The 16522-nt window shown below is 41.2% G+C and overlaps 1 long non-coding RNA gene and 4 gene segments (V, D, J or C); all 5 read right to left on the bottom strand.

Annotated features, from left to right (window-relative positions):
- Window positions 1–580: 580 nt before the first annotated feature.
- On the bottom strand, window positions 581–1438 carry LOC125023349. The segment is given in 2 exon segments: window positions 581–1240; window positions 1321–1438. Coding segments are annotated over 2 exon segments (537 nt in total).
- A 2297-nt stretch (window positions 1439–3735) lies between these two features.
- LOC125023836 lies at window positions 3736–5982 on the bottom strand. The segment is given in 2 exon segments: window positions 3736–4070; window positions 5665–5982. Coding segments are annotated over 2 exon segments (393 nt in total).
- A 945-nt stretch (window positions 5983–6927) lies between these two features.
- On the bottom strand, window positions 6928–7570 carry LOC125023352. The segment is given in 2 exon segments: window positions 6928–7397; window positions 7476–7570. Coding segments are annotated over 2 exon segments (471 nt in total).
- A 324-nt stretch (window positions 7571–7894) lies between these two features.
- Window positions 7895–9548, bottom strand: LOC125023364. The gene is made up of 3 exons (XR_007114582.1): window positions 9329–9548; window positions 8641–9217; window positions 7895–8522 (listed from the first exon to the last, which is right to left on the bottom strand). It is a non-coding gene; the product is annotated as an uncharacterized LOC125023364 (long non-coding RNA).
- Window positions 9549–11374: 1826 nt separating this feature from the next.
- LOC125023362 lies at window positions 11375–11983 on the bottom strand. The segment is given in 2 exon segments: window positions 11375–11775; window positions 11893–11983. Coding segments are annotated over 2 exon segments (339 nt in total).
- Window positions 11984–16522: the final 4539 nt, after the last annotated feature.

Here is a 16522-nt window from a genome sequence, read left to right as displayed (position 1 = left end):
TACCTTTCTTCAAATCTCATGTTCATTACCTGAAACCAGCAGGACGTTCAAAGTCATGCAGAAGACTACGAGCCAGATCATTTTGGGTTTTGTGACGTTATTTGAAGTCGGACTTGTTTCTGGCTTTTGTTTTCATGCGTTGAGGTGAGTGGAGTCACTGTGACTCCTCCTCCTCTGAATGTGAAAACCATCCTGTCGGCCACGAGTACACACCACTGGGTCAGTGTAAGAACGCAAAGACACACTGTCAGCAAATAACAAACGGTAAAAGAGCCAACGTAAAACAACACAATATTATGAACTTAAGTTTTTGTTATCGATTTATTTGTTTTTTTTACCTGGGCTTTTTACATTTTTCTTAATACTTGGAATTCATATGACAAAAAACAAAACACTTTTATCTGGTTGATTTAGTTCAGACCAGACCAATTAAACATTTATCCACTTTAAAGACAAAGCGTTTTTGATCACTACTGCAACGATGGATGTTGAGGTCAAGCTTCATAGAGGAAAATACATGAACCAGTGTAGCATTACAAAGTGAGGCTGCGATGGCCTGGAAGGAAAAGACAACGACAGTGTTGTCCCTACCCTCAAATGTTGTTGCGTTTTGATGATGCCCTATTAGATGCATTAAGATCTAAACTTGATGCACAGATTAAAACATCTTCATATTCGTAACCTGAATTCATCAACACGACCTTTGGTGTCAACCCAGACACGTGCAGGAAACTTTCATTCTTGTGCTGCATTCAGAGTCTGTGAGTTGAGAAGGAACTTTCTGTGGTGTAACGCTGAGCCCTAACGGTTATTAGAACGATGGATCCGTCTCCTGGTGAGCCAGCTGTCCTGTGGTTTATGTTTTTGTTATCATCAGCTGGTGAATGAAGGGGAAGAAGGTTTTTGTTGAGCTCGGAGGGCTTTGTGTAGCACTGTGCCTCGCTGGCAGCACAGAAATACACGGCACTGTCCTCCGACCTCCTCAGCTTGGGAATGTAAAGAGACGACAGACTGCTCCCGTGGCCCGTCACGTTGTAGACGTTTTTGAACGCCTCTTCAACGACTTGAGAAGAGAACCGTGCGTAGCCGATTAGAGCCATGTCATGTTTCCCTGGAGACTGTTTGTACCACTGGATCATATCGAAGTTGGAGTTGGAATGACTGCAGTTTATCAGGACCGCTGCTCCGGGATGCTCAATCAGAGCGGAGGGGGTCTGATGAGCGCTGTTCTTTGAGGGTTCTGCATGAAAAACATGAAGAAGAGCTTTAAGAGAATTGACTTGAGAGAAATTTAAAGAGGATTTCTTGTGATCGAATCACCTGTTAAACAGAACGACAGCGCTGCCAAGTGTATGAAGAGTCTGATCATGATGACAAAATACAACAACACAACAGAGCAGCCTGGATATAAAGGAGGAGGAGGAGCAGGAGGAGGAGGAGGAGGAGGAGGAGGAGGGTTTTCCTGCTGTGTGGGTTGATGCTTTTAATGCTCATATCGCTGGTGATTTCCTGCCATAGTCGGAGGCAGGTGTGAACCTTCTTCTTAATGCATGCGGTGGATTATCAGAGAGGGTTTTTGTAAGGGTGAGGAGGGTAACCGAGTCACTGTGCCTACTAGCTGCACAGAAATAAACACCACTGTCTCCCGCGTTGAGTTTCAGCACGTGAAGCTGAGATTTCACCGAGCCATCTCCGCTCACATTGAAATTGTCTTTGAATTGATCCTCAAGGGCTTCCTTTTTATATAAAATATATCCGATGAGTTTAAGGGCAGAGTCTCCAGTCGACTTCTGGTACCACAGGTGTCTATTATATGACGCATCTGAATGGTTGCAGCTGATTGTGACTGGTCTTTGAAGACTTTCTAATACTGACGGCGGATCCTGATGCACTTTGATGCTCAGTGAACGACCTGTGTTTAAGAGAAGTAAAAAAAAAACATGTAGAAAGTTTTTCAATGTATTAAATTTAAGAGAGCGGTTTAAGTTTTCAAACCTACAGGAGAAGCAGAGGAGCAGGAGAGTGACACTGTTGATCATGATGTCCTTATCTTCCTCCTTATTTCTGAACTGACTGAGACTGAGAATGTTACAGAGGTGACCTACAGGGGAGGAGACAGAAACCGATCATGTGATCAGTCATCTTGTTCTTCGTCTGTTAATTAAAGATGATATCATTTACATTAATATGTGGGAAAAGCATCATCATACCACTGCAGACTGAATAAAAACCAAAATATTTTATTTTATAGTTTCTTGTATTATTAAATCTTTTATAATGACCTTTTTTTTTCTCTCTCTCTCTCTTTTTTTTTTTTTAATGAAAACTAAAATCTTTTCTAATGTCCTTATATATGCCTGGAGGAGCAGGGCTGGAAGGTGGACACCGGATGAAACAGACTAACCTAAAAGAGACAGCATGGGCTTTCAAATCACTCTTTTATTTCATAACAATCCACACAGGCCTGTAATAAAAAGACTGAACCCACAACTAGGCTGGGGTACACAACCCATGATGTGTCACACCTCTGGGGAAGTCGTGTAGTCTTATAAAATGGGTTTTCCAATGTTATCATTGATTTGGTGTGTTTGTAATAAACCTAAATACGCTAATCAGCCATAACATTATGACACCTTCCGAATGTTGTGTAGGTCTCTCTTGTGCCTCAAGAACTTGACTTGGGCCTTCTGACGGTGTCTTGTGGTGTCTGGCAACACAATGTAAGTTAGTGGGGGACTTTGGGACCTATGGGTGGAGGGGAGGGGTCTCTGTGGATCATCCCACACATACTAGATCAGTTTGGGATTTAGTGAATTTGAAGGGCAAAGTCAACACCTTGTGCTGTTCATGCTTTTAGAGCATGCTTTGGTTGATCCTAAGCTTCTTTAGTGTGTGTGTGTGTCTGCTGCCATCAACACACATATGATCTTAATCTTTTTTTTTTTTTTTTAAAGTCATATTATTCAAGATTCAGGCAAGAAAAAACGTGGTCCACCGTTCTATAGCTCCCCCTACAGGCCAAAGACACTGACTTCAGTCTAATAGTTGGGTTTTTGTTCAGCTGTCTCTATCACCTGTATCACTGTGTTCACTCACAGCACAGAAATACACTCCACTGTCTTCAGCCAGCAGCTGCGTCACCGTCAGAGATCCAGTCTGAGTGTTGTTCTTCACCAGTGGAAATTTCTCCTGGTTGAATCCACTTTCATACTTATGTGGTGGAGTTGGAGTTGTGAGGACGATTTGCTTCATCAGCTCTCCAGGTCGCTGTCTGTACCAGTACATCTGGTAGTAAGTAGCATCCTTAGTGTGACTGCAGTTCATGGTGGCAGAGTCACTCTGGTTCTTCCACAGCAGAGGAGTCTGAGTGGCGTCACCTCCATCAGTTAGACCTGTTAGGGAGGAAAAAAACAAAATAAAAATCACCACATCATGTTACAGGACCTTTGAAAACAAAATGCAGTCATTAATATGAATATATGTTGCTTCTCCGTGTTCAGTACCTCCAATACAGAGCAGAGCTGCAGAGAGTTGGATCAGAGCAGTTGTGATCATCATGTTGTTGTGAATAATCTGAACTTATAGACCAGAGTCACTGTCAGAATGTGTGAGGGGAGGTCTGATATTACAGAGAGATGAAGATGTGGGAGTGTCACATTACTGTGGTTGTACTTGAGGTCCCTCTACAGCTGAGCTGATAAATACAAACAGGAACAGAGCAGAGGAGGTTTTTGTTCAGCTATTAAATGCGTCTGTATCACTGTGTTTACTCACAGCACAGAAATACAAGCCTTTATCTCCTGGCTGCAGATTCTTCACTGTGAACGTCCCACTATCAACTACAGTCTTGGTGGCTGAGAATTTCTCTTTGCTGAAATTTCCAAAGTCATGATCTCCCTTGCCGACCATTGTGGATACCACCAGCTTCATATTTTCTCCAGGCAGCTGTCTGAACCAGTACATATAGTAATAGTCAAGTCCCTTTGTGTGGTTGCAGTGCATTGTTGCATTTTCACCCATCTTCCCCCACAGTATGTCGGTCTGCTGGACACCACTTCCATCAGTTAGACCTGTGAAAGTTACCACAGATGAACATTTGAGCAGCTCCTGATTGTTGAATTATATCATGTGATCTTCCAGTACTTTACCTTTTATCCAGAACACAAACAGCAACAAGCTGAGGAGACTGTGTCTGATACCAACCATGTCCTAAAGCAGAGACTCTCACTTATGTCAGATTTGGCTACAGAGCCCTGAAGAGATGCAGGAAGGTGTGTCAGTGCAGAGTGTGACGTTCTCTTTTCCTGAAGGCATGTGTAACATTTTCTTGGTGTAATTATTTTTTATTTGTGTGCTTTTATGTCACCTTTTTTTGAATAAGGTTGCATTTGGAGAGATGCAATATTATGCAAACAAAATAACACAACAGGTCTTAAAGTAAAAGTTAGTAATTTATACCACTACGAACTTTAATGATTTATCTAACCACAAGGAGGAGCAGTGATCATGGAAGCGCAGTGCGTATAGTGTGTTAAGTGTTCAGTTTTGAATGATGCTAACCAAAGGAATCTGCAGTCCGACTGACCACCTTCCTAATATTGTGTAGGTCTCACTTCTGCCTAAAGTACCTTTTGAGTTGTTTCTAAACCATTTTGTGTGTGTGTGTGTGTGATGTGTGTGTGTGTGTGTGTGTGTGTGTGTGTGTGTGTGTGTGTGTGTGTGTGTGTGTGTGTGTGGTGTGTGTGTGTGTGTGTGTGTGTGTGTCAGCATGCATCCTGTTGTGGATGGCTACTGCCATCAAGAAGTGGTCTGGTCTAGGTGGCTGGTACATTTCTAAGTAACATCCAACGCATGCCAGGTCCAAACGTTTCCCAGCAGAACACTGAATTGTCACAAGGTGGTTTAAATGTTTTTTACTTCTTCTGTCAGTGGTCATAATGTTGTGGCTGATTAGTTTAGCTGCAGGTAGTACAATTATCGACTAGTGCAGTATCCAGTTTGTATTCCCTAAGTGAGATTATTACTTCTGTTCATTAAATACCTGCAGCTTCATACTTCGGAGGCTTATAATAAGCACAGCAATTCCTACAATAACTTGTCAGTATGTTTGTCTCTTGTCAGGAAGTGACCTGACAAGAGTTCCTCCCATCATTCCTAGCAGTTACTGAGAGGTATTGTGTATTTGTACTTGGGGTCTTTCTACAGTAGAGCAGATAAATACAGAGGGGAACAGAGCAGAGGAGGTTTTTGTTCAGGTGTCTGCTGCATCTGTATCACTGTGTTTACTCACAGCACAGAAATACAAGCCTTTATCTCCTGGCTGCAGATTCTTCACTGTGAACGTCCCACTATCAGTGACATTCTTGGTGGCTAAGAATTTCTCTGTACTGAAATTCCCAAAGGCGTGATCTGGTTTTAGTGATTTTGTGGACATGATCAGCTTCATATTTTCTCCAGGCAGCTGTCTGTACCAGTACATCTGGAAATAGTCAAGTCCCTTTGTGTGGTTGCAGTGCATTGTTGCACTTTCACCCGTCTTCCCCAACAGTATGTCGGTCTGCTGGACACCACTTCCATCAGTTAGACCTGTGAAAGTTACCACAGATGAACATTTGAGCAGCTCCTGATTGTTGAATTATATCATGTGATCTTCCAGTACTTTACCTTTTATCCAGAACACAAACAGCAACAAGCTGAGGAGACTGTGTCTGATACCAACCATGTCCTAAAGCAGAGAGTCTCACTTATCTGTCAGATTTGGCTACAGAGCCCTGAAGAGATGCAGGAAGGTGTGTCAGTGCAGAGTGTGACGTTCTCTCTTCCTGTTAGCTGACGTTAAGAAAATAACAAAAGAAAAAACGAGGACGAGTTTAGGAGGCCATGATTAATGCAGGGCCAGTTATTGTCTTTGGATGTGTGCAAGGAGTTGATAGAGGTTCATAGTCTTTTTTTCATGTTTAACTTTCAAGATGGTTACTTATGCGTATTTACCACTTTCATTATAGTACAACATCACACAGGTTAAGCAAAATAATATGGGTTGAGATAAAAGTTGTTTATGTGTTTTCTTTAATTCATCGTGCCACCAACGGTAAAAAAAAATTACAAAGCAAAGCCATCACTACCACAAACACTGAACATGAACAATAAATAAAAGGGAATGGACTGTTAATGGTGAAAATTAGACATTTATTTCACCACAACACATCTGCTCCATAGGGTTACACTGTAGAATCTAACCTCTGATGTAGCAAACATGGCGCCTATGATTTAATTTGGCCAGACTCTCTCTAACATACGGCTCTGTCCTCCACATTTCTATAGCTCCCCCTACAGGTCATTAAAGACACTGACTTGAGTCCAATAGTTGGGTTTTTGTTCAGCTGTCTCTATCACCTGTATCACTGTGTTTACTCACAGCACAGAAATACACTCCACTGTCTTCAGCCAGCAGCTCCTTCACTGTCAGAGATCCAGTCTGAGCATTGTTCTTCACCAGTGGAAATTTCTCCTGGTTGAATCCACTTTCATACTTATGTGGTGGAGTTAAGGTTGTCAGGACGATTAGTTTCATGAACTCTCCAGGTCGCTGTCTGTACCAGTACATCTGGGAGTAAGTACCATCCTTAGTGTGACTGCAGTTCATAGTGGCAGAGTCACTCTAGTTCTTCCACAGCAGAGGAGTCTGAGTGACATCACCTCCATCAGTTAGACCTGTTAGGGAGGAAAACAATAAAATAAAAATCACCACATCCTGTTACAGGACCTTCGAAAACAAAATGAAATCATTAGTATGAAGCAAAGACATCTTGCTTCTCCGTGTTCAGTACCTCCAATACAGAGCAGAGCTGCAGAGAGTTGGATCAGAGCAGTTGTGATCATCGTGTTGTTGTGAATAATCTGAACTTATAGACCAGAGTCACTGTCAGAATGTGTGAGGGGAGGTCTGATATTACAGAGAGATGAAGATGTGGGAGTGTCACATTACTGTGGTTGTACTTGAGGTCCCTCTACAGCTGAGCTGATAAATACAAACGGGAACAGAGCAGAGGAGGTTTTTGTTGAGCTATTAAATGCGTCTGTATCACTGTGTTTACTCACAGCACAGAAATACAAGCCTTTATCTCCTGGCTGCAGATTCTTCACTGTGAACGTCCCACTATCAGCTACAGTCTTGATAGCTGAGAATTTCTCTTTGCTGAAATTTCCAAAGTCATGATCTGCTTTGGCTGTACTTGTGAACACGATCAGCTTCATATTTTCTCCAGGCAGCTGTCTGTACCAGTACATCTCAAAATAGTCAGCTGCCTTTGTGTGGCTGCAGTGTATTGTTGCATTTTCACCCATCTTCCCCCACAGTATGTCGGTCTGCTGGACACCACTTCCATCAGTTAGACCTGTGAAAGTTACCACAGATGAACATTTGAGCAGCTCCTGATTGTTGAATTATATCATCTGATCTTCCAGTACTTTACCTTTTATCCAGAACACAAACAGCAACAAGCTGAGGAGACTGTGTCTGATACCAACCATGTCCTAAAGCAGAGACTCTCACTTATGTCAGATTTGGCTACAGAGCCCTGAAGAGATGCAGGAAGGTGTGTCAGTGCAGAGTGTGACGTTCTCTCTTCCTGTAGGCTGACGTTAAGAAAATAACAAAAGAAAAAACGAGGACGAGTTTAGGAGGCCGTGATTAATGCAGGGCCAGTTATTGTCTTTGGATGTGTGCAAGGAGTTGATAGAGGTTCATAGTCTTTTTTTCATGTTTAACTTTCAAGATGGTTACTTATGCATGTTTACCACTTTCATTATAGTACAACATCACACAGGTTAAGCAAAATAATATGGGTTGAGATAAAAGTGGTTTATGTGTTTTCTTTAATTCATCGTGCCACCAATGGTAAAAAAAATTACAAAGCAAAGCCATCACGACCACAAACACTGAACAAGAACAATAAATAAAAGGTAATGGACTGTTAATGGTGAAAATTAGACATTTATTTCACCACAACACATCTGCTCCATAGGGTTACACTGTAGAATCTTCCCTCTGATGTAGCAAACATGGCGCCTATGATTTAATTTGGCCAGACTCTCTCTAACATACGGCTCTGTCCTCCACATTTCTATAGCTCCCCCTACAGGTCATTAAAGACACTGACTTGAGTCCAATAGTTGGGTTTTTGTTCAGCTGTCTCTATCACCTGTATCACTGTGTTCACTCACAGCACAGAAATACACTCCACTGTCTTCAGCCAGCAGCTCCTTCACCGTCAGAGATCCAGTCTGAGCATTGTTCTTCATCACTGGAAATTTCTCCTGGTTGAATCCACTTTCATAACTTGGAGCGCTGTATGCGGTCGAGAGAACGATTTGCTTCATCAACTCTCCAGGCCGCTGTCTGTACCAGTACATCTGCCGATATGTTTCACCTTTAGTGTGACTGCAGTTCACGGTGGCAGACGAACCCTGTTTCCCCTACAGCTCAGGAGTCTGGGTGATGTCACTCGCATAAATTAGGCCTGCAGGGATACATTTTTTACATTATACATGACCACCAGTGAGTTCTTTCCATCATGTAAACATAATAGTCCCCAAAACCTCCATAATTCGAATAAGTATCTTGTGATTGTACAGTACCTCCACTACAGAGCAGAGCTGCAGACAGTTGGACCAGAGCAGCTGTGATCATTATGGTGTTCAGAGCAAACTGATTTCAAACCAGAGTCTGTGTGTGTGATGAGAAGAGTTGCAGGTGGGAGTGTCTCTGCAGAGCGTGACGTTGTCTAATCACGTTAGAATCTGAGAGTGTGTGCGGCTCTTGACGTCCCCCCTACAGCACAAGAAATAAATCTGCCAAAAGATGGATTTGGGGTTTTTGTTCAGCTGTCTGCTTCATCTGTATCACTGTGTTGACTCACAGCACAGAAATACACTCCACTGTCTTCAGCCAGCAGTTCCTTCACCGTCAGAGATCCAGTCTGAGCATTGTTCTTCACCAGTGGAAATTTCTCCTGGTTGAATCCACTTTCATACTTATGTGGTGGAGTTAAGGTTGTCAGGACGATTAGTTTCATGAACTCTCCAGGTCGCTGTCTGTACCAGTACATCTGGTAGTAAGTAGCATCCTTAGTGTGACTGCAGTTCATGGTGGCAGAGTCACTCTAGTTCTTCCACAGCAGAGGAGTCTGAGTGACATCACCTCCATCAGTTAGACCTGTTAGGGAGGAAAACAATAAAATAAAAATCACCACATCATGTTACAGGACCTTTGAAAACAAAATGAAATCATTAATATGAATATATGTTGCTTCTCCGTGTTCAGTACCTCCAATACAGAGCAGAGCTGCAGAGAGTTGGATCAGAGCAGTTGTGATCATCATGTTGTTGTGAATAATCTGAACTTATAGACCAGAGTCACTGTCAGAATGTGTGAGGGGAGGTCTGATATTACAGAGAGATGAAGATGTGGGAGTGTCACATTACTGTGGTTGTACTTGAGGTCCCTCTACAGCTGAGCTGATAAATACAAACGGGAACAGAGCAGAGGAGGTTTTTGTTCAGCTATTAAATGCGTCTGTATCACTGTGTTTACTCACAGCACAGAAATACAAGCCTTTATCTCCTGGCTGCAGATTCTTCACTGTGAACGTCCCACTATCAGCTACAGTCTTGGTGGCTGAGAATTTCTCTTTGGTGAAATTTCCAAAGTCATGATCTGCTTTGCCGACCATTGTGGATACCACCAGCTTCATATTTTCTCCAGGCAGCTGTCTGAACCAGTACATATAAAAGTAGTCAGTTCCCTTTGTGTGGTTGCAGTGCATTGTTGCATTTTCACCCATCTTCCCCCACAGTATGTCGGTCTGCTGGACACCACTTCCATCAGTTAGACCTGTGAAAGTTACCACAGATGAACATTTGAGCAGCTCCTGATTGTTGAATTATATCATCTGATCTTCCAGTACTTTACCTTTTATCCAGAACACAAACAGCAACAAGCTGAGGAGACTGTGTCTGATACCAACCATGTCCTAAAGCAGAGAGTCTCACTTATCTGTCAGATTTGGCTACAGAGCCCTGAAGAGATGCAAGAAGGTGTGTCAGTGCAGAGTGTGACGTTCTCTCTTCCTGTAGGCTGACGTTAATGACAAAAACAAGCAAGCAAACAAAAAAAAAAATAAGGTACAGGACGAGTTGAGGAGGCTGTGATTTTTTTATGTTTAACTTTCAGGACGGTTACTTATGCATGTTTTCCACTTTCATCATAGTACAACATCACACAAGTTAAGGAATATAATCTGGGTTGATATAAAAGTGGTTCATGTATTTTCTTTAATTCTTTGTGCGGTTAAAAGAATTACAAAGCAAAGCCATCACTACCACAAACACTGAACGTGAACAATAAATAAAAATGCCATGCTCCACCAGAGCCGTATATTAGAGAGCCTGGCCAACTAGGGAATGGACTGTCTGAGCTATCCAGCTGTGCTGATGGTTCTGAGCTGGTCACATGTTTCATGGGCGCCATGTTGGATACAGATACACACAGAGAATAAAATTGGATAAAAGTTAAAATATACCACAGGGCTCAGCCAACGGCTCCAGCACAGGATCAGGAAAACGAAATGGAAACTCGATCGTTTCCCCAGTGAACAAAAATGGAGAAAGTTATGAGAGCAGAAGATTAACAGGAAGAACTGGATGTCGATCTCAAAATCGCTTAACACTGCTTTACAAATGAATGAAGTTAACCAAGCCTTTTGCTAGCCTTATGCTAGCTAGTTATCTAGACTAAAGGCTTGGAAACATAGCAGCTACCATCATATATGCTGTGAAACCCATGTGTGCATGTCATTTATGTCCATGTAGATAGACAAATTTAATTTACACATAATTTTACCATGGTTACTACTAAGTTATTATGGCTAGTGTGCTAATGTTATCATGATAATACTAATGATAACAGTAAATAACAGCAAGACTAGTTTAATTTTCACTATTTCTGAGTATTTATTATTTTTCTGAGTAATTTCAACCTTTTAACGGTGATGGATGAGACTGAGGAGAAAGTAAACACGGCTCCATGACTGATGAGGTGATTGGAGCTACAAAGCATTTTCAGGCTCATTTAAGATATTTGAAGGAAGTAGACGCTGGGATATTTAAGTGAGGGCCTTTTACATATTGACGGAGGTTGGCAATAACATTTATAGGCCCGTTAATGGTAAAAATAAGACATTTATTTTAGCATAACACATCCATCCCATAGGGTTACACTGTAGAATCTAACCTCCGTTGTAGCAAACATGGCGCCTGTGATTTGACTTGGCCAGACTCTCTTTCAGTGTCTGTGCTCAACAGGTGTAGAGTTCCCCCTACAGGTCATTAAAGACACTGACTTGAGTCCAATAGTTGGGTTTTTGTTCAGCTGTCTCTATCACCTGTATCACTGTGTACACTCACAGCACAGAAATACACTCCACTGTCTTCAGCCAGAAGCTCCTTCACCATCAGAGATCCAGTCTGAGTGTTGTTCTTCAGTGTGTTGTTCAACCAGGAGAAATTTCTCCTGGTTGAATCCACTTTCATACTTATGTGGTGGAGTTAAGGTTGTCAGGACGATTAGTTTCATGAACTCTCCAGGTCGCTGTCTGTACCAGTACATCTGGGAGTACGAGACACCCTTAGCGTGACTGCAGTTCATGGTGGCAGAGTCACTCTGGTTCTTCCACAGCAGAGGAGTCTGAGTGACGTCACCTCCATCAGTTAGACCTGTTAGGGAGGAAAAAAAACTAAATAAAAATCACCACATCATGTTGCAGGACCTTTGAAAACAAAATGAAATCATTAATATGAAGCTAAGACATCTTGCTTCTCCGTGTTCAGTACCTCCAATACAGAGCAGAGCTGCAGAGAGTTGGATCAGAGCAGTTGTGATCATCATGTTGTTGTGAATAATCTGAACTTATAGACCAGAGTCACTGTCAGAATGTGTGAGGGGAGGTCTGATATTACAGAGAGATGAAGATGTGGGAGTGTCACATTATTGTGGTTGTACTTGAGGTCCCTCTACAGCTGAGCTGATAAATACAAACAGGAACAGAGCAGAGGAGGTTTTTGTTCAGCTATTAAATGCGTCTGTATCACTGTGTTTACTCACAGCACAGAAATACAAGCCTTTATCTCCTGGCTGCAGATTCTTCACTGTGAACGTCCCACTATCAACTACAGTCTTGGTGGCTGAGAATTTCTCTTTGCTGAAATTTCCAAAGTCATGATCTGCTTTGGCTGTACTTGTGAACACGATCAGCTTCATATTTTCTCCAGGCAGCTGTCTGTACCAGTACATATAAATGTAGTCAGCTGCCTTTGTGTGGTTGCAGTGCATTGTTGCATTTTCACCCATCTTCCCCCACAGTATGTCGGTCTGCTGGACACCACTTCCATCAGTTAGACCTGTGAGTGTGTAGAATAATGCAAAAAGACATAGTGACACAGTTATATTTGTAAATGTCCACAGTTAAAGTTGTTTTTAATTACCTGCTGACCACAGCCAAGCAGCTGACAGTATGAGGAGGCCATGCATAGTGATGATGACATCCACGTCGTGGTGAAAGTGCCACAGTCTCAGGTTTTATATTTCATGTAAGAAGAGCTGCAGGTGGGAGTGTCTCTGCAACCCCTACAGTCCATCACAGCACGTTCACGTCAACTGCTACCGGGTTTTAGTCATGTATCAAGCTGCAGCTGGAAAATGTATAAAAAAGAATGATTTATAAATGAATAGTTAAAGGTTAAAAGGCTGTGAAGTTTCATTCTGATTCTTTTTATTTTGCTTCTGTCGTTCCTGAACCTGAACTTTGACCTTAGTCTGTTTGAAATTATGATATCTGACTTTAAACAAACCAATTTCAATTCAAATACACTCTGAGTGGGTCAGTATTGTGTCAAAACAGCTGATCTGCATAAAGAAACACACCACTACATCTCTACTACGTTCTCATATGTGACAAATCTTTATTCTTTCAGAGAAACTGCTCAAATAATTTTCTATTTTTGTATTAATTTATTTTTTTATTTTTTTATCTGTTGTGTGCACCCTCCTTTTGCCTGTCTGCCCCTGCAACCCTGCATATGTCCCCACTGTGGAATAAATAAAGGATTATTTCTCTTTTTCATCTAATCTTAAAATAATCCAACACATTCATCAGGATTTGACTGATACCTGTGAATGAATCAGATGTGTAGACATAACTTAATCCGCAGTGTATTAAATGAGCCACATATAAAGAGCATTAACAGTTTGTGATGGATGAAATGACTCGGCTATCAGCTTCTTATTTGTGTCCTTTTATCTCAGTGCTACTGTATGAGCACTAATGAACAGAGACAGCCGCATTAACTAGAAGATGCAGTAACTTGGATGTAACAATATAACTGCTTAAAGATCACTTATCCTCAGCAACGACCTGCATTTTAGCTTAACGTTCGATTCAAACCGCAGGAGATTCAGATATAAATGTTGCCTTGTTACAAAAGACTTTGGACTCCATGCTCAGGTGCTGTGTTGCTGTGTTGCAGGTTCATCCAGCAGATGGCAGTCTGACAGTTGGCCAGATGTGCAGCTTCCACTCAGCACAGCTGGATGAACATCAGAGGTGAGTTTAAGTTGCGTCATCACGCACAACATAAAACGTAAAGCTCTCCTAAACCAAAGAGGAAAGGAAATGGGGAGGGGTCCAACAGTTATGACTCTTTTTAGTGCGTCTCTTTACTTTTTCTCCTCAGTTCAAATTAACATATGTGCTTCAACTCACCCATACACTGATAAAGTACCAGCAGACTCTCATTTATACAACATACGGGTCGTGAGAACAGTTTGTGCTCCTGCTGTAGTTTCAGTCTCAATAAAAGTAGTTGACTCCTTGACACAGGCTAAAGTCAAGGTAAATTTATACCTGAATACTACTGAAACTGGAGTGTAAATGCTTCACTTCCTCTCAAGGACTTTAAGTATCTATGTGTGAGTATAAGGGGCTGATTTACATTATAATCTTAGAGGTATTCTGACATAAACTCTGGTTCCCTATCAGCTCCATCATTATCTCTTTTTATAAATAATTCATATTTAACTTGTACATAATTGTACTTGTTGCTAATTCTGTCTGTGTAGTTAATATTTGTGTTGCCTTGGATGCATGTGTGTCACTCACACACATGACACGACATCCAGTTTGCACCATCAGAGGTCTCACTGAGCTTCTTTAAACTGAGCATGTTGGTCTATTTGTATTTGAATCTATTGTTACAAACATGATGTGTTTGGGTAAAGTTAAATCATTTAAATGCTGTTAAAGGAAAAACACTTCTGCTTTATGTGGTTACAGACATTTAAAACGTTTGTTTAATTCCAACACTATCACCAGAAAGTTTCTCTACTCATCTAATAATAATTATCAGTCAGCAAAAAGATTAAAACCACTAGTGGGGGAAGGAAATGACATTAACTATTTTGTGACAACTCAATTTTCTGGACCTGGCGTTCGTGTGTGGATGTTACTTAGACATGTAGCACCCACCTAGACCAGACCGGACACCCCCACCTCATAGCAACTACACTTCTAGACACACACACAGAAATGCTTTAGGTTCAACTCCATGAAACATAAAGAACGGCACAAGGCGTGTTTCTGTGGGATGATCCACAGAGGCCCCTCCCCTCAACCCATAGGACCCAAACAACATCCTGTTACCAGACACCACAGGACCCTCAGGAGGCCCCCACCATTCTCTGATGGATCACAACTGTTGAGGAGGCACAAGAGAGACCTACATAATATTAGGAAAGCAGTCATAATGTTATGCCTGATCGATATATAGGCCCATCTATGACTAGATAAACTAGAGTGTGCAATTGTAATTAGGGATGCACCGATCTGATATTGGTATCGGTACCGATATCGAAGAAAAATTCTAGATCGGGCTGATCAGTATCGGTAATGGATGTTTAATTCCCATTTGCACTAAACTATATTAAGAGCTGATTGCTGTTTATTTAGAAAGTCTACCAACCAAGCTAGTGAAGCTGTTGTTTTTTTTTTCTCAATTTCAGTTCCTTTATTTATTATTTAATATTTATTTTGTTTTACATTGGATTTTTCGTCCCTAATTGCACTGACTGAACCAGTTACACTTGTTATATTTTGGTGGTTAAGATTGTTTTACTGGTCCACAATTATTAAATAAATTAGTAATTCAGTACATTTATATCTTTTTATTTTTTTTATTATTTATTTTTTTTTTTTTAAATAGGTCAAATCTGATGTTGCCTTGCACAAAAGGATGATCCCAGTCTTTTCCACACAATGAAACTTAGTGTTTGTTACCATAATTTCACGCTGTTTTTCTGTATCGGTATCGGATCAATATCGGCTGATACTAAACCTCAGATATTGGTATCGATATCGGTGGTGAAAAAGGGGGATCGGTGCAGCAGATTTATTATTTTATCCTCTTATGTGGCTCAGCAGTTAAAGTCCGATACCAAACCCCATTAAGAAGACGTCAGCAGATTTTATCCTTAAAGTTAAAAACATAATCTCATTGTGTTAAATAACACTTTAACACTTGACTGTTTCTCACATAGTTTACATCTTAAAATGAAGTTTGTGTATGTTTCTAAGCAATAGAGCAATTTATTCGCTGCCTTTCTGACTTAATCAATAGAAACATGGAACAACTTAGAAATATTAGAACAAAGCAGATGTCACATTTCTGTTGCTTCCTGTTTATCTGACCAGAGTCACAGCAAACATGTTTTTCAAGGAAACAAATGGTAAAAAAAAAAAAGTCTTCATCCTATGTTTCAGTAGGATAAAAATACAAGCGGGACGGATTAGACACAAACATTTTATATATTGTTGTCTGCACTAAATCTTAAGCTTCATGGAGGTTATGATATTCAGCATCTACACATGTTCCTATTATTTTGACACTTAAGTCAGGGGGCTCGGCTAAATAACAGAAACACTTCGCCACTTTTCTGACACTGTTTCATCACAAACTAAACGTTATAAGAGTCCTTAAGTGGGATTTAATGCAGGGCTGTTATACGAGAATATATTTTTAATTAATAAAATGTCCAGATCTTTGCTTTGACGTTACCTGCAACGTAAAAACATTCACCAGATCCCAGTGAACAGCTGGTATATTTGCGTTTATATAAAACATTGTTCAGCTTCAGTTGACACAGAGCAGGAAGCGTCTCCAGCTGTTTGCTCAGAGCTGTGCAGACGTGCAGGTGCGACTCTCTGAGCCGGAGGTTGCGGTGAAGCGGAAGGTTTCACCTCGGTCGTTTTTCTCTGCGCAGAGAGCGATTCTGCAGGCTGCTCTGCGACCACATCCTCTGCCTCCGAGCGGCTTCATCTTCCTCAGCAACGACAGCTTTGACCTTCTTCTGTTCACAGATGACAACGCTCATTTCCTGTCACACTCTGATAGATTCTCGCTCTCACATTTA

Source organism: Mugil cephalus, chromosome 17 (assembly GCF_022458985.1).
Source record: "Mugil cephalus isolate CIBA_MC_2020 chromosome 17, CIBA_Mcephalus_1.1, whole genome shotgun sequence".
In the NCBI taxonomy this organism is placed as follows: domain Eukaryota; kingdom Metazoa; phylum Chordata; class Actinopteri; order Mugiliformes; family Mugilidae; genus Mugil; species Mugil cephalus.
The sequence above is the reverse complement of the archived record's forward strand: the minus strand, read 5'-3'. Positions and strand labels throughout refer to the sequence as shown.